Genomic DNA, 22,810 nt, shown 5'->3' with positions numbered 1-22,810 from the left:
ATATGTTCCAGGACTTCTTACTTTGTCGAGTTTTACGTAATTAACCCAGGGGGCTCACATCTGGTGAGTATGGGCTTGGCAAACCCAGGGTCCTGAGCTGGATATCATCATTCTTCTCTTTCTTGGTGATGCCTTTCTACTTCTCTCTCTCTCTCTCTCTCTCACACACACACACGGGGGTAACTTGGGAATTTTTTTTTTTTTTTTTTGGCTGGTGTAGGATAAGCCTCAGGCTTCCTTGTACCATATGGCTAATAATAATAATGATAACTCGGGAATGACTAATAACATATTTCTACCATATTATTATTGACAAATCTGAATTCTGCACGATACTTGTTAATGTTTGGCCATTTTGATACATCGTTATTATAATTATTCCTTAGAGATTTAACAGATGCACCGTTTTCAAACTTTTGAAAAATCTCAAGTTTTTGTTTAACTGAAAATGCAACTCTTTTGTGTTTACCCATCATTTTCACGATTTCTAAATAAACAAACAAACAAACAACAAAAAAAAATTACTATAAAAAAATTCCGACATCCCTGACATAAATAACGAAACAAAATTTGTCCTTTTGCGCTGCAATGGAACATAACAATCGACGACGTGACGCACTAAAACAAACTAAACATCTGGTCTCTTTTTTTCTTTCATTTTTTTGAGCGGCGGATGTGAGGACAGCGGGGATTACAAGATAATAGGTGCACTAATCTCTCAATGACTTATAATGCCGCTTATTCACAACTTGCAAAATATCTGTTTATACCTATTCTAGTTAATACTTGAATTTTTTGATTTCTGGTTGATTTTTTTTTTTTTTTAATTTGGAGTCTTGAAGTGTCCTGGTTAATCTGCTTCCCGGTTAATCGAGAGTCTGCTGTATTTGCAAAAGGTAATATGAGAATCCAGAAAATTTTTCATTGCAATGCATATTTTACTACATCATTAGTTTATATACATGTTAAGTCTTTTTTTCACATACATTTTTTATATATCTAAATAAAGAGTAAGCAAAATAAATAAATAAATAAATAAATTTTCTGTTTATACTCCGGGACGACCAAACGGTCAGAGGAGTTCACAAGATAGACAGAATACAAGAAACAGCACTGTATTCAGTAGTCACGGGCTTGAACCCCGGTCACTCAAGGCACGTGTACTTATGCACCCGTGCACCTGACCACTAGGCTACGGTGGCCTAAGCAAAATAATTAGGAACTTTAGCCATTGAAAAAGAGGAATTTTTGATGATTCTTTAATGTATTTTTGATGAGAATCCTAATATATCACCTGTGGGCAGATGGAATACTAGGATTCTTTACCGTTTATTTTTAAAATACTTGTAGCTTTTTATTCCAGTTATTTAAAAGGGATAATAAAAAAAAAAGTGATTTACCTGCACTGGAAGAATTATCTGAAATTTCGCGACACAAAGGCTGCAATATGGTTGGAAGCAGGATGGCAAGTTCTTGCTGATTCATAGTTATTGCCACAGCTGCCAGAAATTTAAAAACGCAAGTACGCTATAAAAAATAATATAATAAATTAGATCACAAAACACTCATCATTCACATTAAAATTTTAAATTTAAATGACTAGTGATTTAATCCACCATACTTATGTTCTATTTCATTTGATACAAAATATTTCTATTAAATAAAATCTATACACCTTTCAATTTTTCAATCATGGGAATCAGTCTGCCCCCAATGAAGGCTCAGGTTGAGTACACTGCATTAAGATGTGGGATTAGTTCAGCTTAGAAACACATATGGCTGACTGGGCTAGCCGGGTGGGTAAAGTGCCTGCTGGCAACCCAAAGGTCGCGGGTTCGAATCCTGCCTTGGGCTTGGATCAGAGTAAAATTCAAAAACTTTGGGAGGTGCATTATGGTCACAGAAGCCGATGCGACAACAACTAGCAAAAAAAAAAACAAAAAAAAAAAAACAAAAAACCCCCCCACATACGAGGGGTGTTCAATAAATTCTCTACATAAGGTACTTCTCATGGTTGTATTTTAATGATTCATGATTTGTCATGTTCTTACATATCTCAACTTTAATAAATTGGAGCATCGTTCAGTCATGAAGTTTCTCACCAAAGGTGGCAACAGTGCACCTTCAGAGTACCAGGTGAAATTCTGGTCAAAACAATTCAAGTGGGGTAGAGAGTCCATTGAAGATGATCCATGTCCAGGAAGGCCTGTGACAGATGTGGAAACCTTTGTGCTGAACGACAGATGTTTAAAGGTGTCCCAAATCTCTAGGGAATGTGATATATCAGAGGGAACATTTATAACTATCCTCCATGAGCATTTGGTGATGATTAAGGTCAGTGCAAGGTGGGTAGATAGATAATTTACCTTGTGTTTAGTGCAATTCACCTTGAAAAGGTGAATTGCACTAAACATTTAAAAATCTGAGACATTTCAGGACAGCTGCTTCAAAGCTTCTAATTGGCAAGAGTGGTCTCTATAAGCAAATGTATGCTGAACTATGAATAATCTATATAATCTAAGTGAATAGCTCAGCAGTATAACACACAACTATTATGTGTACCTTTATCTCCTAGAAATGGGCTGTTTTGTCCTACTATATAATTTCAGGAGTAAAATGCTGCACTGAAATATTAGAGGACATGTCATGTAGTTGAAATCAAATAGAATTTGCATGCTTTATTGTTCAATACAGGCAACCCGTTATAACACACAATACTTCAACAACACAGTTTCGCTCTAACACAACTAATATTTTTTTGCGGGAATCCTCGCACAACACGATACTTATATAACACAGTTAGAGAATTTCGTCAAACCTCACATAACAGGGTATTTTTGAGCTTTTGTGCGGAGAAAACCCTGCTATTATGTTGGATGTAATTTTTCAACATTTCCACTCTTTTCAAAGCCTCATTGTTGACTTGCTAGTCAAAAAAAAAAAAAAAAAAGAAAAAAAAGAGAGAAATCCCTGTATTTTATTTTGTTGGGAAATCCCTGTGTTACATTCTGTGTTATTGAACTTGTGCAAAAATCTAGATTTCAAAGTTTTATTACTATTGGATAGCATGCCAGGCCATCCAGGCCAGGCCAACAAGATTTAATTCATCCAAACGTTGAAGTTATGTTTCTACCAACACAGTTGTATTAGGTTAATACAACTTCTTTCATTCAGCTATTAGATCAAGGCATTACATCCACCCTTAAAACTCATTCCATCAGAAAATTGTTACAATGGATTTTGGAAAAAATTGATTCGAAATCTATTGAAGTAATGGAGGCATGGAACATTTTCTCAGTTATGGACTATCAAAATCATGGCTTTATCACTCAAAAAAGTAAAACCGTCAATATTAAATGCATATTGGAAAAATGTGTGGCCAGAGTCAGTTCATTCAGGAAATATGGTTGAACTGGCAGAAAACCGAATCGGTGCAATAGTAGAACTTGCTATGTCAGTAGGAGGGGAAGGTTTTGATGATATGACTACTGAAGCCCTCGTGGGTAGTAGCACAGTTGATAGAATCGCACTCCTCCCCACACCGCGTAGAAAAGACCTGAGTTCAAATTTCATCAGTGATGGGGGGGGGGGGTATGGTTCTTTTTCACAATGTGGCTGAGTTAATCGGGCTCAGGCGAGGGTAGCATGTTTTTTCCTTCAGAAACTGGGGTTTTTCGTCCAACAAAACAGAAAATCAACCTCAGGACACATGCAATTTGTAGACAATATCATAGAGCAATATGGCCTGCTGCGCCGATGGCTCCTAAAGAAATAAAAAAAGATATGATTACTTAAGATGTTCAAGAATTACTTGTAGAAAAAGTGGCTGATGAAGCAGATTTGGTCGAAATGGCATTGGAAATAAACCAAATCAATTCAGAGGATGATAGCGCAGATGAAAATTCTAAACTTCCAAATTTTGCACTAAAAATTTTTTGTTTGTTTGTTATTTGGTTTTTAGGAGTATTAGCAACTAAGGCCACATTGCTCCAGGGATATGTGGTGGTCATTCCCTGACCTTTCTGCATCCTCCGTATTTGGTGGTCATGGGCTTGAACCCCGGTCTAATCAAGAAGCGTGTGCTACGCACTGCCGCTCCTGCCCACCTGGCTACAGAGGCACCTAATAAAAATCATACGGGAAGGCATAAAGTTAGCCGAGCAATTAGAATTTTATTTTTTGAATGCAGATTCTTGAATTAAAGGAGCCGAAAGTTCAAAAGGGAGCTTCAAAAATGCTTAGTTCCATGCGATGAAATTCACAAAGATTTATCAAGCAAAAGATACATGAAATCTAGAATGGTGTATTTTTGTTAACATTTTATTAACAAAATAGTGAATTTTTGTTAGCTTTTGGAATGTTACCCCCTTTTTGTACTCGTTTTCTTAGTCCCTGTATAACATGGTTTCGCACAACATGACATTTTATAGGAACCTAACGACAGTGTTACACGAGGGTTACCTGTATTTTACCATGGAAATCACTCTGTTTCCACAGAAGACTGAGGATGGATACAGCTTTACTGCATTCAGCATTACTGAAGTGTAGTACAGGTGGCATCCAGAAGTTTATTTAGAAAGAAAGGCGAACGTGCACACACCCACTCTCTCTCTCTCAACCATATCTGCAAATTCGTATTAACTGAACAAGACCTCATATTCAAACTGGTATTTAAAAAATTATGAAAGTTTAGTGGTTACGTGATGTACAAAGACAAAGATTTTTTAATTAAAACAAAAATTTCTTTTAAATTAAACTGAGAAGAAATTTAAAGAAAAACAATGAAACATAATACAATATAAAAATAAAATTATAAGTAATATTTACTTAAGAACAGAATCCTCACCTTGAGAGTAGTTTTGGGATTTTTTGCTACTTCAAGTTTGGCTTGTTGACATACTTTCCACATTATCCATTCCAATGTCAAAGTACATGTTTTTTTATCCTTAGGTTTGGAATGGGAACTTTCAATATGTTCTCCATCTTGGGCATCATCCCTCTGCTTCTCTGATAAATTAACAGGCAATTGTTGAATTACTTTAGCTAAGTATACAAGATTCCTTACAACCTATAAGGAGGAAATGTATCAGTTGTACATATTTGATGTAATAAAAATATGACAGGATGTTTTCCTAGAACATATGTTGACATAAGTGACATAAAACTCAATTAATTACTAATAGTCAGAAGTGAGAAACTATTAAACATTCTGAAATTTCCCTTCTATATTATTATCATATTATGATATTAAAAAACACAGAATACTTTGCAAAGAACTAAATTAAATTTATATTACAATAGCCACCATAATAGAAATTATAGCAATAAGCAGAAAATATAACTCTGTTGTAAAGATAAAGAAATATTTCATACTTTGTCTCTTAAATGATCTTACACAAAAATTACAACCACTTCTATTATATGCATACATACTTACTGGAGACTTGGCTCTAAAAGCCAAAACCATGTTTAGTCTCCGGAGCAAATCTCTGGTCTTTACCAATTTCTTCCCACCATGCCATACGAGTCTTGTCTTTTAATTTTTGAATGAACATTATATGGTGATCCACATTATTTAGATTTTGAGGGTGCAACTTAAAATGATTTTTGCAGGCCAGCTACTCAGTGCCATATTATCCAATAGGCAGTGCCTAGGGTCTACAAAAACTAAAGGGATTACAAAAAAAAAAAAAAAAAATTTCTTTGTATGATAAAAACTGTAACAAAGATCTCTTCTTGAATAAATTTATATTTATTGGAGAGCTTTTCAAAAGAAGTTTGGTATCAAGTAGGGCTGGACAGACACATAACCGTTAACTTTGTCCAAAGGTTTCAGAAGACAGGCTCTGTTCTGGATGATTACTCTCGACATGGTTGGCCATCAACCACATGCACTGAGATGAACATTCAAAAAGTTAGAGAAATGTTTGAAAGAAGTCCAAAAAATTCACCAAACGTGATTTGTTGAATTTTATAGGCTTCTTTCAAAGATTTTTTGGTGGTTTGGTAGAGCTTCACAAGGACTGGGAATCAATTACACATCTGCAGTGTACCTCAAGTTTGATCTGCATTTATTTCCATACACACTTGCAACTACTCATGGAGGCAATGCTATTGCAGGAGTGGACTTTGCTAATGTTATGCTGGACAAATTTGCAAAGGAAGAAATTGGTCCTGCCCTGATCTGGTTCTCTCTCTAATGAGACATATTTTTACCTTAATGTATTTGTGAACAAGCAGCGCTGGTGAATGTGGGGATCTGAAAATTCACATTGCTGTCTCTGCAAGTCTACATCCAAAGCACATTACTGACTGGTGCATTCTCTCCACTTATGGAATTTGTGGCTGTTCATCAAGCAGCAGCAGCACATTTAATAACACCTGTTTATAGTTTAACTATGTATAATATTAAAGCTCTTATTTATGCAGTTAAGGAAAAAATTACTATATACTAACCATAGTATATTAAAGCTATTTAAAAAAAACAAAAAAAAACACATTAATAGCAATTACAACTTTTACCTTTAACACAGCTGCTAAGGTTAACGGCAGTGTTAAAGGTAAAAGTTGTAGTTGCTATTAATGTTTTTTTTTTTTTTTTAAATAGCTTTAATATATTATGGTTGGTATATAGTAATTTTTTTCTTCTGGAAAGTTTTTTTTTTTCTTTGTTCCAGACTTGGGCCATGAAATTAAATTTCACTGTAATGTTATATTAAGATACATCCCCAGGATTGGTTACTAATATAGTATGCTCTCAAATATTGGCAAATCCAGGGTTTCTTGCCTGTAGATTTTTATATTGGACCCCTCCCAACTGATTACCAATGTTTCAAGAAAAATACTGTTAAAATTTGCCCTCTTCAGAAACATTCGGTCAAAATTCTGTTTATAACAATGACCTTGCAGTGTCAACTTCCAAAAATTCCAAATAGTTCAGCAGAAAGAGATTGAATTGTTTTTTTTTTTTTACCTGGCTAAATATTCTTTCATCATTCAGTATTCCTCACACTGAGGAATTGTTAAAATGCCAAGCATGATCTGATATAAGTTTTTATATTTCAAGTTACTTTCTGAACTTGTAAGTTCCCCCCCAACCAAGGACTATTGTATATGAAATCTTTCTTCTTTTGTAATAGCTACTTGCTCACACTGAAGTTAGTAACATGAAGTCTGATAACTGATAATGAGAAGTACCATAAATTTGTCCACAAAATATTTCATACCCAAAAACGATGCATTACCAATTGATGAAATTAGTGCTACCTCAGCATTTATACGCACATCGTTTTTTAGTGGGAAGGTGTGGCCCATGCAATGTAATCACATACAGCAATAAAGTACTTCCTTAATGAACAAAAGAACAGGATATTCTCCTCTTGTTTTAGACTTGCCAGGATCTGGAATTATAATCAAATACAGGATTTGGGTTATAATTTCAGGAAAGGAAATTACGACAGCTTAAGGTGCTACATTGCCCCTATTAACTGGGTAGATATCGCACAGAGAGCAAATACAATTGACTTATGGTATACCTTTTAAATGTTAATTACAGAAGCCTTCAATGTGTACATACCATTAAAAAATACTTCACGAGGAAGATTCCAAGTTGGATGAATAAGGAAGTTGCCAGATTACTTAAGCAGAAAAAGATGGCATGGAAGAATTACAGAGCAATAAACAGTATTGAAGCCTATAACAGCTACAAATTGATCTGTAACAGTGTCTAGAAGAAAAGGTTGGCTGGCAATGGCAGATTATGAGAAATCACTGACAAAGAGAGCAAAGAGTGGGGGGATAAGGAATTCTTCACATATATAAATGAAAACAAGAGAAGGACAAACCAGATCGGACTCTTATGTAATAGATGTGGTATAGTATTAGATACCCCAGCTAAAGTTGCAGATGAACTCACAGTTACCTTGCATCAATATTTACAGAAGAAAAACCTTTTGTGTCAATGAGATATTATGGGAGTGAAGTTGAAAAAAATGTAATTAATGATGTTGAAATTTCACGTTTATTTAATGAAAAAAACTTTCGAGCCTACAGGCCAGTAAGGCTCCTGGGGTTGATGTTGTTGTATGTTATTTGGTTTTTAGGAGCATTAGCAACTAAGGCCACATTGCTCCGGGATTATGCTGTGGTCATTCCCTGACCTTTCCGCATCCTCATAAGAAAAGTTCCTTAATATTTGCCTCCTCTCCTATGATATGATGATGTAATGTCAACGGTTCTTGAAGATTAGCCAGATTTTAAAGTATTTAAATATGATGTGGTTGATAGTGTGGACAGTCAATCAAAATATGTTTGACTATTAGATGTTTAGAGCAGTAAAGTGTATCTAGGGTCAAACGGCACCAGGGGTTTCCCCCACATCCGTGTAGTTTACTTTGTGTGGTGATACAGTTCATCGTAAAGGCCAGAGATTTAAAAGTGTAGGGATCTTGAAATGTGTGGTGTCATGTACCGTTGTTCTTCTGACCATTTTGCTGCCAGGCCCCTGCTGAGGCCCGACGTTGCCCCACTTTCATCCCGTGGAGGCAGACCAGGTACCTAGCAATTTGCATTTACTCTGGCAGGTGCTGCCACCTATTTTCCTGAGATTTCAACGGCAAGAACCTAAAAAAAAAAAAAAAGAATAAAATAATAATAATAATATAAAATAAGTAAATAGAAAAAAAATAAATAAATAAAAATAAAATAAAATAATTTTTGCACGTTATATGTTGATCACATGCATGTTTCCCGGTTTGAAGGGGTTGCGTTTCAGAATTTAATGGCCGAGGAGAGGGTGAAATAATTTAAAGAAGCTAGAATTTTGGTGTGGGTCTTGCGCTGGCATACAGATAGAGAGCCGACCGGGCTAGCCGGATGAGTAAAGTACCTGCCTAGCAACCCAAAGGTTGCGGGTTCGAATCTCGCCTCAGGCTTGGATCAAAGTACTGCAAAAACTTTGTGAGGTGCATTATGGCCACAGAAGCCGATGGGCCAACAACTACCAAAAAAAAAAAAAAAAAAAACAGATAGAGAGGGGGAGGAGACTGAAGGCTAGGGGGGGAATAGCTAGGAAAGACTGGGGTCAATAGAGTAGATGACCTCAGCATGTGCCAGTGGGGCATGCCCATGCCCCACCAGAGAGAAAGATGTGGGATGGCAGGGGGGAGGCAACAAGAAGGCTGTCACCTCTCCCTCTGCCAGGGGAGGGAGGAAAGTGTGCCCAGCAAGGAAGCCAGCACAGGTCGCCGTAAGGCCTGGCGGCTGCATGTCTGCTTGAGTCAGGTCCTTGGTTGGGTCCTAGTTGTCCAATCCGGGTGTAGGTTCCTGTCTGTGGTTGTCACTTGGCAGCAGGACAGGTGCCTTAGTCAGGTCTGTAGTTGTGGGTATTTAGTCCCGTCTGTGGTTACTTATGTCTCTGTCTGGAGTCATGATCATTAGTTGTTGGATCCTGGGTCCATTTGTTGGATCCGAGTTTGTCGAGTCCGGGTGTAGGATCCTGTCCGTAGTTGTCACTTAGCACCAGGACAGGTCCATTAGTTAGGTCTGTGGTTGCGGGTGTTTGGTCCAATATGATTACTTCAGTTTATGCTGTTTCTTCCTGGGATGCAATCCCTTTGTGGATTGTCTTGATGGTGACTGTCCGTGCACCTTATATGGTTGTTTGCAAGTCATATATTGTGGGCCTGAGAATCGCTATTGTAGCTGTGGGGGCGGAAGAGTATGCCTTCTGTCAAAAAGATCTTGTGCAAAGTTTGTAGCTGTGCTCCTCCTCCAGTAAGCGTTCCTCTTGATTCTCTGGTACATAATGTAATTCTGTAATTAGTTGGCATTGGAGGTCTTCATAAAGCTTGCAGTGGTACATTAAATGCTCCCACGTTTCCACTAAGCCACAATGACAGTGTTTCTCAGTCCAAAGGTCATCAGTTTGAATCTGATGGCGCCGTGGCCAGCAATCCTGGGGAGAGCCAGCTTGGGTATTTTGGGTATATGGCCGAGACAGTTGGGAGGAATTTTCGTGTTATTTGCCCTTTTGCTGAGTTTTGTCACCGTGTTTGCCAGGTTTGCTGGAGATGTACAGTTAGTCTTCTTTTCTCTATTTTCGGTTCGCTGGCTACATTTAATGTGAAATTTAGGCAGGTATCAGGTATGCCTTTGGAAAGGCTGTAGAGGAGTCCACTGCGTATCACTTCCAGGTCCAAGGGGAGGGCACCCGTGAGCACCTGAAGCACATGTGTACTCACTGTGTTGCAAGCTCATGAGATAGTCAGCAAGATGTACCTCTGTATGGTTTCTAGTTTTCTTTTATTAGTTGCAGTGGTTGCTTTCTTGTACCAGACCCCCGAGGCATAGAGGATGACTGGCAGGAACACAGTTTTGTGAAAAAGAGCAAGGGTTTTCTTCTTTATGCCCCAGTCCTTGCGGATGATTCTTGCAAATAGTGACGAGTAATTTCTGATTTTATTTCTGAGATAGTTAAGGTGGGGGGTGAAGGATAGGTTTCTATCAAGGACAACCCCGAGAAATTTCATTTCTGTGGTCAGCTTGATGGTGGTTTCTTGTACTTTTATTTGGGGGGGGGGGGTCTCCTGGTGTCCAGGGTTCCCCGAAGTAGGACGGAGCTTGTCTTAGTGGATGATATCTTCAGGTTATTTTCGTCAGCCCATTGTTGTAGAGTGGCGAGCACCCGGTTTGTGTGTTTTCCAGCTGTGCCCTGGAGTTTTCTGCCAGTGTCAGGACAAGGTCATCCGCATACGTCTGAGAGGCTGCATTTCCGAGGTTGAGGTTGAGGAATCCATCCAGGACCGCGTTCCAGAGTAGTGGGCCCAGGACGGAGCCCTGTGGGCATCCTCTGTAGATGCGTCTGGTTATTGTACAGTAAGGAGCAGTGACCTTTACTGATCTGTCGCACAGGTAACTGCTGATGCAATTGTATAGATTTACTTGAGAGTTTGGCTTCACGGAGCCTGCTGAGGACGCTTGGCCACCAGAGGGTGTCACACGCCCCAGCAAAGTCAAGCGCGATGGCAAGAAAGTATTTGCAGTCTGTTTCTGTTGCAGCATTGATGATGCTGCGTAGGGCATCGGTGGTGGAGTATCCTTTTCGAAATCCAAATTGTTTGGGTGACTCTAGGCCCGTGTTTCTATAGTGCTTCTCTATCCTGTTTCGCAGGAGATGTTCAAGAAGCTTGCTGAGAACTGTCAGGAGCACTATTGGGCGATAGGACCCTGCCTCTTCGTGGGATTCTTCAAGATTAGTTGGAGCATTGCCACCCTCCAACTGCACGGGAAGTAGCCTTCTTTGAGGCATTTATTGTATAGTTTCAATATTTCCTCCGGGATGGTGTTCACTGCTTTCTTGATGATATCTGGCTCTAGGAGATCTACCCTGGGGACTTTTTGTTTCTCAGCTTGGCCACCGTGATCTCCAGCTCAATCTTGGTGAAAGGTTCCTCAATTTCCTGGGTTGTGTATATGCTGTTCTGTTGGCAGAGCAGTACTTGTTCTGGCGTAGTGGGATCAAGGTGCTCCGGAAACATAGCATTCAAAATATTGTTGACTGTTTCGTGCCACGTCTTTGTGCATCCCCCTTGCGGTTTTCTTGTTGCTGGGACTACCTCGCCTCTGGGGAGCCTGTTTGTAGTCACCAGATAGACAACTCCCCAGGGGTTGTCATTTTCCTGTCGTGGAAACTAGGTGCTCCCACGCACATTCTTTTCTTTCTCTGATTTTTGCTGTGTATTCCTTGCAGTACAGTATCGTTCCCGGAGCACCTCTACTTCTGCAAAAGGCCAATCATGTCTAGCCCGCTGGAATTTTTTCCGACAGGTGTTTGCTACCTGCCTTAGTTGCTGGAGCTCAGGGTTCCACCAAGGTACTGTCCCTGGAGATGGTTTCTTTCTTTTGATAGATTTGTCTGCCGCTTCTGTGATAAGTCTCACCAGTTTTGCTTGGTGTTGTCTCTTCTGTGTTGAATGTGTGGGCAGCCACCTGTATGGTTTGTCGGAATTTGGGCCAGTCTGCTTTTCCTATGGTGTATCTGTGCTGTATTTGTCTGGGAATTGTGCTTCTGGCTATTGTTCGGTTTAGTTGGAAGGTTATTGCTCTGTGGTCCGATGTTGTCCAGTTTTCCTTTACTGTCCAGGCTGTGATGTGATCAGTGACGGATCTTGTGGCAAGGTTGACATCAATTGTTGTCTCCCACATAGTGCTGGAGAATGTTGGGAGGTTGTTTGGCTGGTTAAGTATATTATAGCAACTTTTTGTGAGGTACTCTTCCAGACGCTGCCTGTTCACAATGCCTCTCCATCCTCGGGTTTCGCTATACCATGCTGGTGAGCGGCAGTTTACGTCTGCGCCTACAATTGTTTTGGTGTTCGGAAATTCTGTGTGCATGGTCTGTAGGTAGTTAATAGTTGGGAGGATATCTTCCCCCGGTCGACTGTATATTGAGACAGCGTAAAATTCCCCCAGTGCGGTGACTATGTGGACACATGCAGCCCAGGGGAGGCAGTAGTTTGATAGTTTGGTCACTGTGTAATCCGGATTTCTAACTAGGATGGCTGCCCATGGGGTTTCAGCATCAGTATGCACAATCTTGTATTGCAGGGGGTATCCCCTGACCTCTTGCACAAGCATAATGTTGACATTTTCTTCATTGGCCTTTTTTACCAACTGGGCGGCAACCACCCTAGACCTTTGTGCGTTGAGCTGTGTGAACTGAACTTTTAGTTGGTTATACTGTTTAGGGCGTGCTTCCATAGTTGAGTCTTGTTCGGCATACTCCCTTGGCCTTTATATATACAGGGCACTTGTTGTCATGGATTGAATGGTCTGCCTGGATTTTGTGCGCCTTGCAGTTTGCACATGTTGGTGGATCCTCTCTCAGGGCATGTCTTAAATTCGTGTCCTACTTCAGCACAATGCTCACATGTTGGTTGCGTTTGGATGCATGTGTGGGTGGTGTGTCCAAAGCGGCCACACCGGAAGCATTTGGGTACTGTCACGTGTTCATTGTAGCGATGACTGCCCCAGTTTATGAACACTCTGTTGTGTTTGTTTACAGTATTCCAGGCCACAGGTGAAAGCTCGACCACCCAGTTTGTGGTGCTACCTATTCGGGATTTGGTTTGATGCCTCGGATTTATAAGTGATGCTGGATCTACCTCTGGGTGTTCTTGCTGGAGGTTTCTCATATACAGTTCTTCTCGAAGAGCTGTTGGCGTGAGGTCTTTGTCCGTGTTGAATATAATTATACTAGGCCCTCTTTTTTTGGGGGACGTGGCCCCTAGGCCGAGAGTTTGTATTTTTTGGGCATCTTCCTGCATATGCATTTCGATTATTATGCCTATGTTGCATGTTTTCCGTACTGATTTAATTTTTCTGGTCTTGAGATCCTCTGCTAGTTTTGTCATTACTATGGTTTTGACTGCTTCGCTGGGTTCAGAGCAGTGAACACTGAGGAGGATCATCGCCAGTGAGGTGAGTCAGATGGGTATGCCCTATTCTAATCTGTGCGAGTACCACTTCTTCTCTTCAAACTGTCTGAATGCATGAGTGCCATAATTTTGGGTCCTGTTTCAATTGGAAAAGTTTCTTTATGCCATTGTTATTTGTTTCTTTATGCCATAGCTCTGTCCACTGTGCATGGTATGCTGTTTGAATTATGATATTATAATCAGAAGCTGGAATGAAGACAGAGGTTAAGTCTAAGGTTGATGGATTTTTAGCAGATATATCAGCCAGTTCATTTCTTTTTATGCCTGAATGTGCTGGAATCCAGCAAAACTTCACTAGTTGTTGACTGTGATCAATTTGTAATAGCAAACTCCTGATTTTCAATAAAATATGGTGATTCTTTTGAGAGGGATTCTGCATTGTTCTAATTGAGCTGAGAGAGTCAGTGTAAACTATATATTTTGCACATGGGTGTAGGGTCAAATTTTCTAGAGCTAATTGTACTGCATACAGTTCTGCTGAAAAGTTGCTATACTCAGGTGGAAGAGAAGCTGATATGATAGCAGAGGGAAACACTGCTGCTGCTCCAACAGTTGAAAAAGATTTGGAACCATCCGTATATACCGGCAAGAAGTCAGCACAGCTTTGAATATGGCTAGCATGGGGTTGTTGCACATTCAGTGTCGGTAGGCGATTCTTTCCCCATTGTAGAAAATAAGTATCACAGGTCAGTTGAGGAAAGGGGTCCACAGTGGATGAGAGTAATTCTTTATCTGTTGCCTATTGTGGAGAGGAACATTCCAGGTCTGTGATATTTTAAGGAGCCGTAGGCCAGCTGGTCGGATTTTACTTGGTTTATTTCTATAGAGATTAACTAGTGGTTGATTAAAAAGGTATGGCTGAATAGGATGCAAAGAGCAAGTCTGTATTTTGGCTGCATATTTAAGTAACAGCATTTTTCTGCGGAGATGCAAAGGGGGCTCATGAACTTCAATGTATACACTATGAGTTGGAGATGTCCTGTACGCACCAATTGCAATCCGCAGTGCATTATGTTGAATAGGATCCAGCCAACGTAATACACTCCTTCAGGCAGAATCATAAACTGGAGCACCAAAATCTAAATGGGATCTAATCAATGCTCTATATAAGAGCAGCAAAGTTGTATGGTCTACTCCCCAAGAATGGACAGATAAAGCTCTTAGCATATTGATCTTTTTAAGACAGGTAGTACGTAATAATTTAACATGTTCAAAGAAGCTCAGCTTACTGTCCAGGATTAGTCCCAAGAATCTGATATTGCTGGCAATCGGAATGGTGGAATTTGATATCTGACGTTCAGGATCCGTATGCAGTTTGCATTGTTGCAAAAGTGGATCGCAACTGTTTTCTGTTGGGAAAGACGATATCCATTGAGCTCAGTCCACTTTTGTACTTTATTGAGAGACATCTGCAATTGCCTTTCGATAGATCTCATATTCTGTGAATGGCAAGAAATAGAGAGATCGTCAGCGTAAAGGTACGCCTCTACAGTATTTGGAAGTTCTTTTGTGATGGAATCAATTCTGAGGGCAAACAGGGTTGCACTCAAAACCGACCCTTGTGGTACTCCTTCTTCTTGCAAGAATGTAGCAGAAAGGGAATTTTGATATCGGACCTGGAAAGATCTGCTCTTGAGGAAGTTCCTAATAAATATAGGCAGGTTGCCACGTAGACCATGATTATGGAGGTCACGGAGAATTCCATAATGCCAGGTAGTATCGAATGCCTTCTCTATATTTATGGAGACCATAACTAGGTGTTCGTTTTTAACAAAGGCATTGCAAATTTCAGATTCAGCCTTGATCATCAGATCAAAGGAGGACCTGTTTTGGTGAAAGCTATGCTCACTATTACTTAGTAGATGTTCGCTTTCAATAATCCAAGTGAGTCAACTGTGGATCATTTTTTCAATAATTGTACCAAGGCAACTGGACAGAGATATTGGTCTGTAACTATTATGATTGGAGGGGTCTTTTCCAGGTTTCAAAAAGGCCAGAACTGTAGCATGGTGCCAAGAAGTGGGATAAACACTTCCCAGGAAGATTTGGTTAAAGAAGGCAAGCAGCATTTGTAAGTTTTTCTCATCAAGGTGCTGTAACATAACATAATATATCCCATATGGCCCAGCGGCACTGTTGCGTGTTGTTGTTATTTGGTTTTTAGGAGCATTAGCAACTAAGGCCCTATTGCTCCGGGGATATGCGGTGGTCATTCCGACCTTTCCGCATCCTCCGTATTTGGTGGCTTACAGGCTCGAACCCCGGTCTAATCAAGAAGCATGTGCTACGCACTGCTGCTCCTGCCCACCTGGCTACGGAGGCGCCTTGCGTGTTGTTCTGATGGCTTGCAAAAGTTCACAGTATTGGAGCGGCTGGTTATATGGAAGTAGCAGTGAGGTTCGAAAGTTTATGTGTCTCTGTTCTGTGGTGGTCTTAGTTTTCTGAAATTCTGGAGTGTAGGTGGAAGCAGCTGAGACGTCAGCAAAAGTTTTGCCTAAGGCATTTGCTATATCCAGAGGAGCAGAGACGTCTAGACCACTGCAGGAAAGAATTGGGGAAGGAACAGTTGGAAACTTCCCAGAAAGCTGCCTAATTTTCTTCCATATTAATCGTGGGGTTGTGTTTCTATTGATAGTCGCTGCAAACCGAGTCCAAGAATCTTTCTTGGCTTGTCTTTGAAAGAGACAAGCTTTTGCCTTTAGTTTTTTGTAGTTAATAAGATTAACTGTAGTTGGAGTTCGACGAAATATATTCCATGCTTTATTTTTTTCTTTCTTCGCTTTTGTGCATTCCTCATTCCACCAACAGTTGAAATGGCGTCGAGTCTTGGAATTTGATAATGGAATTGAGCTTTTAGCTGCAAATAAAAGGCAAGAAGTGATATAATCGGTAACTTCATCTATGGGATGTAGTTGTATAATTTTTTTGTCCAGTATGATTGCTGACTGAAATTTGTCCCAATTAGCTTTAGAGAATTTCCATTTCCTGCAGGGTTCGTCTAATGGTGGTTGTGTAGTCATCAGATTACAAACAATTGGAAAATGATTGTTGCCCATGGGATTATCCAGAGCGGACCACTACATGACTGAAAACAGTATCGGGGAGTAAATTGATAGGTCAATGGCAGAAGTCTGTCCAGTAGGTAACTGTATATGGGTGTGCGAGCCACTGTTAAGAAGAGTGAGGTTTCGTTTTTCCAGTAAAGTTTCAATCAGTCAGCCACGTCTGTCTAATTTAGATGATCCCCATAAAGGGTGGTGGCCATTGAAATCCCCTAGCAGGCAGATGGGGTGGGTAGCTGTAATAAAAGTTCTTTAAGGTCATTATAAGAGTAAGTATGATCTGGTGGGAGATAAACTGAGACCAGTGTTAAAGCCTTCTGAGTAATCAGACACACAGCGACAGCTTCGATTTTGGTTTGGAGAGTGATTTGCCTAGCTGGGATCCTTGAGCTAATTAAAATAGCTACACCACCACGAGCAGAATCGGCTGTATTCCGATCTCGTCTATAGACTGAGTAGTTTTTTTATGGAAATGGAAATTTGAGCAGTTAAATAGGTTTCTTGCAGGCAGAAACCAACTGGAGAGTAGCGGTTAATTAAGTAATGAATGTCATCAATGTTGCCATGAAAGCCTCTACAATTCCATTGCAAGATGTTAGGCATTACTTGAATTTAGAAGAAGAAGCTGTACCTGATGTGGCTGTCTTATGGCGTTCTGGCTTTGGTTTGTCTCTTTTTGGAAATTTAGGGCGACCTGTGTCCATATCTTCTTCTTCTACAAATATTTCCAGAATCGGATCTTCCTGTTTGGATGAATACTCTGGATCCATCGATGTGTCCTGAATAATCTCTTTTGAAGATGAACTAGGATTATTTGAAGTAGTAGCAATCACTGGTGGAGGAGGAGATTTTACTGGAATCTTAAGAGGTGTATTACTTGTTTGGTCTGAGTGCTTCAGGGTATTGGACTCTTGCTGAGAGCGGACAGCTCGAGCCCAGTCGGAGATTGATATGTAACATCAGTTTGCGTGGCTATTGTCTGATATTTCTTTGCGATACTGGCATAGGTACGGTTAGGTATACTGGGTGCAATTAATTTGCTTGCTTCCTGATAACTAACTTTATTTTCAATTTTATATTTCACAATTTTTTTCTCCGTTTTCCATCTCTCACATGTTTTAGAGTAGGCAGGATGGTTGCCTTTGCAGTTGGGACAGATAATTTCTTTCACCGAACAATCACTTTGAATGTGATCGGAGGATCCACAGTTAGGACAAACTGGGTTGCCTCTGCATGTCGTTTGAGAGTAGCCATACTTTTGGCATTTATAACATCTCAACGGATTGGGTATGAAAGGACAAGTGCGGCAAAGAAGGTATCCTGCTTTTACTGATGAGGGCTGATTTGGACTGTTAAAGGTGAGAATGATATTTCTGGTAGGTATGAGTATATTGTCTCTTTTGACCATAATTCTTTTTACAGCGATTACATTCTGTTCCTGAAGCTCTTCTTTAATTTCTTCCTCCGTCACATTCATCAGGTCCCAACTAGATATTACACCCTTTGATGTATTTAGGGTTGCATGTGGAGTTACGTTAACTGGAATACCACCAAAATTTGTAATTTTGACTTAGTTTTTCAGAATGCCTGTGGTTTAGAGTTTCAACAAGTAAGTCCCCTGATTGCAGTCTCTTAACCATCTTGGGAAACCCTGCAATACTTTCCAGGTGTTTGTGGATTAGAAAAGGGGATAGCTTACTGAGAAGCTGTTCTGATAGTGAGTGCATTATTAAAAATGCTAGTAAGTCTGTCAAAACCAGTCCAAGGGATTGGTTTTCAACCTCTTTGCTCGTGATGAATCATGTTCATGTTCAGTATCTGGCCAACAGCTTGTCGACTCTATAGATGGAAATGTATTTTGTTCCATGTTGGCTCCTCTTAGCCCCTGGCAGATGAACCTTTTTGCCAAGGTTACCGGCCCTGCCATGGGGAGGCAGGAGCAGTGCCTGGTGTGACTAAGCAAAATTAGTAGGAGTTAGCCTATTAAATATGAAAAAAAGAAAGGTTACTTTCCTTTCTTGCTCTCAATCAGTACTTTTGAAAAAAGAGCTGCTATTAAATAAAAGGATTTATTAAGGAGAAGAACGCAAAAGAGAACTAGAATTCACCTTTTGAGAATCGCAGTGGAAACAGAGAAATCGCTCACTCACAATCACTTGGCACCCAAGGTCTCTCAGAGCACTGTAGACAGGTTGCAAGGAAGGCCCATGGTGTCCTATTGATGATTTATCGAACAATTACTAATAGAGATAAGGATGTCATAATTCCATTATATAAGGCTATTGTTAGACAACATGTGGAATACTGTATTCAAGTATGGAGACCGCATCTAAAGAAAGACATTCTGCTTCTTGAAAGAGTCCAAAGATGGGTAACTCGCCCAGTGAGATTGGCAAAAGGGCGTCCATGTGAGGAAAGACTTCGAATATGTGGGTTGCAGAGCTTAGAAACTAGTCATCTTAGAGGAGGTGTTTAAGGCTCTGAGAGGCATAAAATATGAATGAGGACGAAATTTTAATAGTCATAAATGATTCTAGAACTAGGGGTCGTAATTTTAAGTTGCAGGGGAGGGATGTTTAGACTGGATTTCAGGAAGTTTTATTTTAGTCAGTGAGTTATAAATTACTGGAATAAGTTACCTACATGGGTGGTAGAGGCTGACAGTTTGGGGAAATTCAAAGGTCAACAGCTACCTATGGGTGGAGGGAAATGAATAGGTTGTCTATTTCCTTTCCTCTTATTATTATTTTATTTTTATTATTATTATTTGGTTTGCTATTTTGGTTTTTTAGGAGCATTAGCAACTAAGGCCATATTGCTCTGGGGATATGCGGTGGTCATTCCCTGACCTTTCCGCATCCTCCGTATTTGCTGGGCATGGGCTCGAACCCCGGTCTAATCAAGAAGCGTGTGCTACGCACTGCTGCTCCTGCCCACCTGGCTACGGAGGTGCCGATTATTTTTTGGCTGGTGCAGCATAAGCCATAGGCTTTCCTGCACCTTGTGGCCATTGCTAATACTAATACTAATCTTAGCAGTAGAAATGCCTAAGACTACGCCTTCTGGTTCTATCCAGTTTAATAATCTATGTTCAAAATGAAAATGGAAGATTTAAAAACTGTTTTTCTAACAAATCTACATCTCACATTCTTCAATGTATCAAGGAATAATGATTTCATTAAATGGATGTGGGCAACATTTTATTTAAGAACTAAGTTCTGTTCAAATGTTGGCAAAATATTTAAAAGTAACAGGCAAAATCCTTTATTTGAGCCAGAAGAAAAGAACAAAAACAGCCTTTCCAAATGCAACTGCTTTATCAGCTTGATTGGACTGTTTTGGATTGCTTGTATCAGAAGTTCGTTTCCTTGAGGAGTTCATTTTATTAATTTGCCTTCTTTCAAAACTTCTTTTGAATCATGAATTGCATTGATTTGAACACGAGTGAATCAGTACCACTTGCTAATGATTGCTTGTTGTATTTATCAATTTGATAACTTCTAAAAGTACTCATGTGGCTTTTTTTTTATAGCACTTCTAATGTCTTCTTTAACTCTAGACTTGTCAAAAGTGGCCACTGTTCTACCAGTCTAGTCAAAAATTTAGCCAAAGCAAGTCACTGTGTACATGCTTCAAAATCTTTTTCACTTCAGTGGAATGCATTAATTTAAACTGTTTCAATTATCTTTCCTTTTGGTAATTCTTTAGTGCAGAGGGGCTGTTAAACAGCAGACATTCATCACAGGATGCAGGACACACAGAGATAAACTGCAGGATGCAGGACATATGGCAATTTCATCTGTTTTTGAGATATCAGTTGCAGATTGGCTCTTGTTGAACACGAAGTTCCACAAGAGTCAACAGTTAATCAAGTGTATGCTATGGTCTGGTCCAATGTATGAAGTGGCAAATCCTACAAATATCATGGCTGTGTTAGCAGCAATACATGCCAACTGATGTGTGTCCATCAGGGTCGTCACAATGTGCTGAACATCAGTGTAGGAATAGTGCATTCATCACATACTGTAAGTGTTTATAAGTGGATGCTTATGGAAACTATCTCTGCAGTGATAAAATAAAAATGGAAATGATTTTCTGCATAAGTGGAATGTTGAAGGGATTCAGTATATTGGAAACCACTGTTTTTATAGCAAAAAAAAAATTTCAAGGCTCAATTCTCTGCTGTCAATGTAGTGCTTACCTTATGAAGACTTTAATGATCTACTTAAATCACTAAACTCTTCTGCTTCTAGACTCAAGGGGTTTCTAACAATCTCCAGCACAAGAACAAATGTGCATGCAGATATGCACAGAATATCAAACTATTTCAGAATAATGCTTATTCACAAGTAGTAAGCTCCATAAGAAGAATGTCACCTGGAATGTAATGAGCATCACTCTTACATCCTGGATCTCCTCCTTCCCCCAATAATTTTTATAATACTGGGCTTCCAATAAAGACAGATGGTTTACAAGTTCCTATCAGATGCAAATGCACAGCATGGTGTCTGCAACTGCTGTCATTAGCAACCAAAGAATTATGTGAGGATAGTATGGTGCACCTGGTGAAATGACAGGATATGTGCTCTAACACTAAGAAGATTACAGGAAAGTGCTCTCAAAAAGGCATATACTGAAACATACCTCAAAGGCAATACAAAAATTTTACAACTCTTATGCCTTCTCAAAATTCATTAAATAAGATACATGCATATTATATGTACGAGGGCTGTTCAATAAAGAATGATCATAATAAGTCAAGTTTATGCCTGTTTAGTTTCGCCTATGTAACAACAGATGTGACATGTGAGAAACAGTATGCTGCTCTCAAAAAAACACCAGCTAAGTGTAATGAAATGTTATAAGAGGCTTATGGTGAATCTATACTTCCATATAGCACAGCTTTCAGGTGATTTAGACTGTTTAAAGATGGACCTGACTCAATCACAAAAATCGGCAGTCCTGGAGCTCCAACCACTACTTTCATCACAGCAACCATAAACACTACCGTCGTCGTGAAAGAAGATCGTTGTATAGCAGTAAAGCAACTGCCAGAGACATTGAGAATATCAGTCAGAAGCACCAAAGTATTCTCCATGACCATTTGTATATGGCATGTGTTTGTCCACACTGGATTCCAACACTACACATACTTGAGCAACAGCAAGTCTGCATGGAGCATTGTCAAAATGCTGCTACTGACGGTTATTTAAGACAGTGAGATTCTGCACAAGGTGATAATAGTGGTTGAGACATAGCTTCATCATTTCAACCCAGAGAGTAAGCAACAAAACTCTGTTTCAAACTTATTGCACTTACTCTATTTCTGCTCCAACATCGAAGAAAGCAAAAGTTGTAGTTCTGAAAGAAAGATTATGGTCATCTCTTTTTTTGACATTCAAGGAATCATTTACCAGCATGTTGAGCCACATCATATGACCGTTACAGGACCTTACTACAGAACTATACTGCATACTTTGCAATTGTATTCATCACAAATGACTACAACTGCAAGCAGGTGGGTGGATGCTGCATCATGACAATGTGAGCCTTCACATTGCTGATACCGTGATCGAGTACTTAGCGAGCATTAATGTCAAATGTGTTCCTCATCTGCCCTACAGCCCTGACCCTGTCATGCAATTTTTTAATTTCCAAATTTAAAGAAAGAGCTGCGAGGAAGACGTTTCCTCTCATCAGAAGAAGTTATAAAGACATTGGTTGTAAAGCTATAAAGACAAAAAATGGCTTTCACCATGTTTTTGAAGAATGGTAGAAATGGAGTAAGTGCATTTCATCAAATGGAGAATACTTTGAAAAGGACCATTAAAATATGGATGATTAATAAAGGTACGTCATGAAAAAGAAAATTATGGTCATGCTTTATTGAACAGTCCTTTGTACAGCTTTAAATTTAATGAGGGAGAGAGAGAATTATACTAATATTACTGAGTACAATTTAGATGACTCAAATTAACCCATTCATGAAATATATCAGTTAATTAAAATTGCATCAAAATAGGGCCAGAGAATTTCAAACAGTATGCGTTTCACCAGTGCAATCAACTTGCTATTGATATTATATATTATAATCCTTTTATTTAAAAAAAAAATAGCAGCAGTAGTAGTAAATATGATGGGGTTATTTTATTGTAAAACAAAAGGAAAGTACATACTTGTTCTCCTAAGGCATCTGTCAGATGCTGGCTACGTAATTGGGTGCAAAAGTCTTCCAGAAGATCTTGCAACTGA

The 22,810-nt window shown here is 39.5% G+C and overlaps 1 protein-coding gene across 1 annotated transcript in view; it reads right to left on the bottom strand.

Annotated features, from left to right (window-relative positions):
- The window catches only part of LOC150084145 (small subunit processome component 20 homolog), a 343,987-nt gene that overhangs the window by 35,702 nt on the left and 285,475 nt on the right, over nucleotides 1-22,810 (bottom strand). Inside the window, exons 30-32 of the mRNA XM_090376133.1 lie at nucleotides 22,735-22,806; nucleotides 4,847-5,068; nucleotides 1,401-1,527 (exon numbers count right to left, since the gene is read on the bottom strand). Of these exons, the coding sequence (XP_090232259.1) occupies nucleotides 1,401-1,527; nucleotides 4,847-5,068; nucleotides 22,735-22,806 (421 nt within the window). The remainder of the gene's footprint in view (nucleotides 1-1,400; nucleotides 1,528-4,846; nucleotides 5,069-22,734; nucleotides 22,807-22,810) is intronic.

This window comes from Mastigoproctus giganteus, chromosome 6 (genome assembly GCF_048544385.1).
Source record: "Mastigoproctus giganteus isolate SK-2022 chromosome 6, ASM4854438v1, whole genome shotgun sequence".
Taxonomy (NCBI): domain Eukaryota; kingdom Metazoa; phylum Arthropoda; class Arachnida; order Uropygi; family Thelyphonidae; genus Mastigoproctus; species Mastigoproctus giganteus.
The sequence above is the reverse complement of the archived record's forward strand: the minus strand, read 5'-3'. Positions and strand labels throughout refer to the sequence as shown.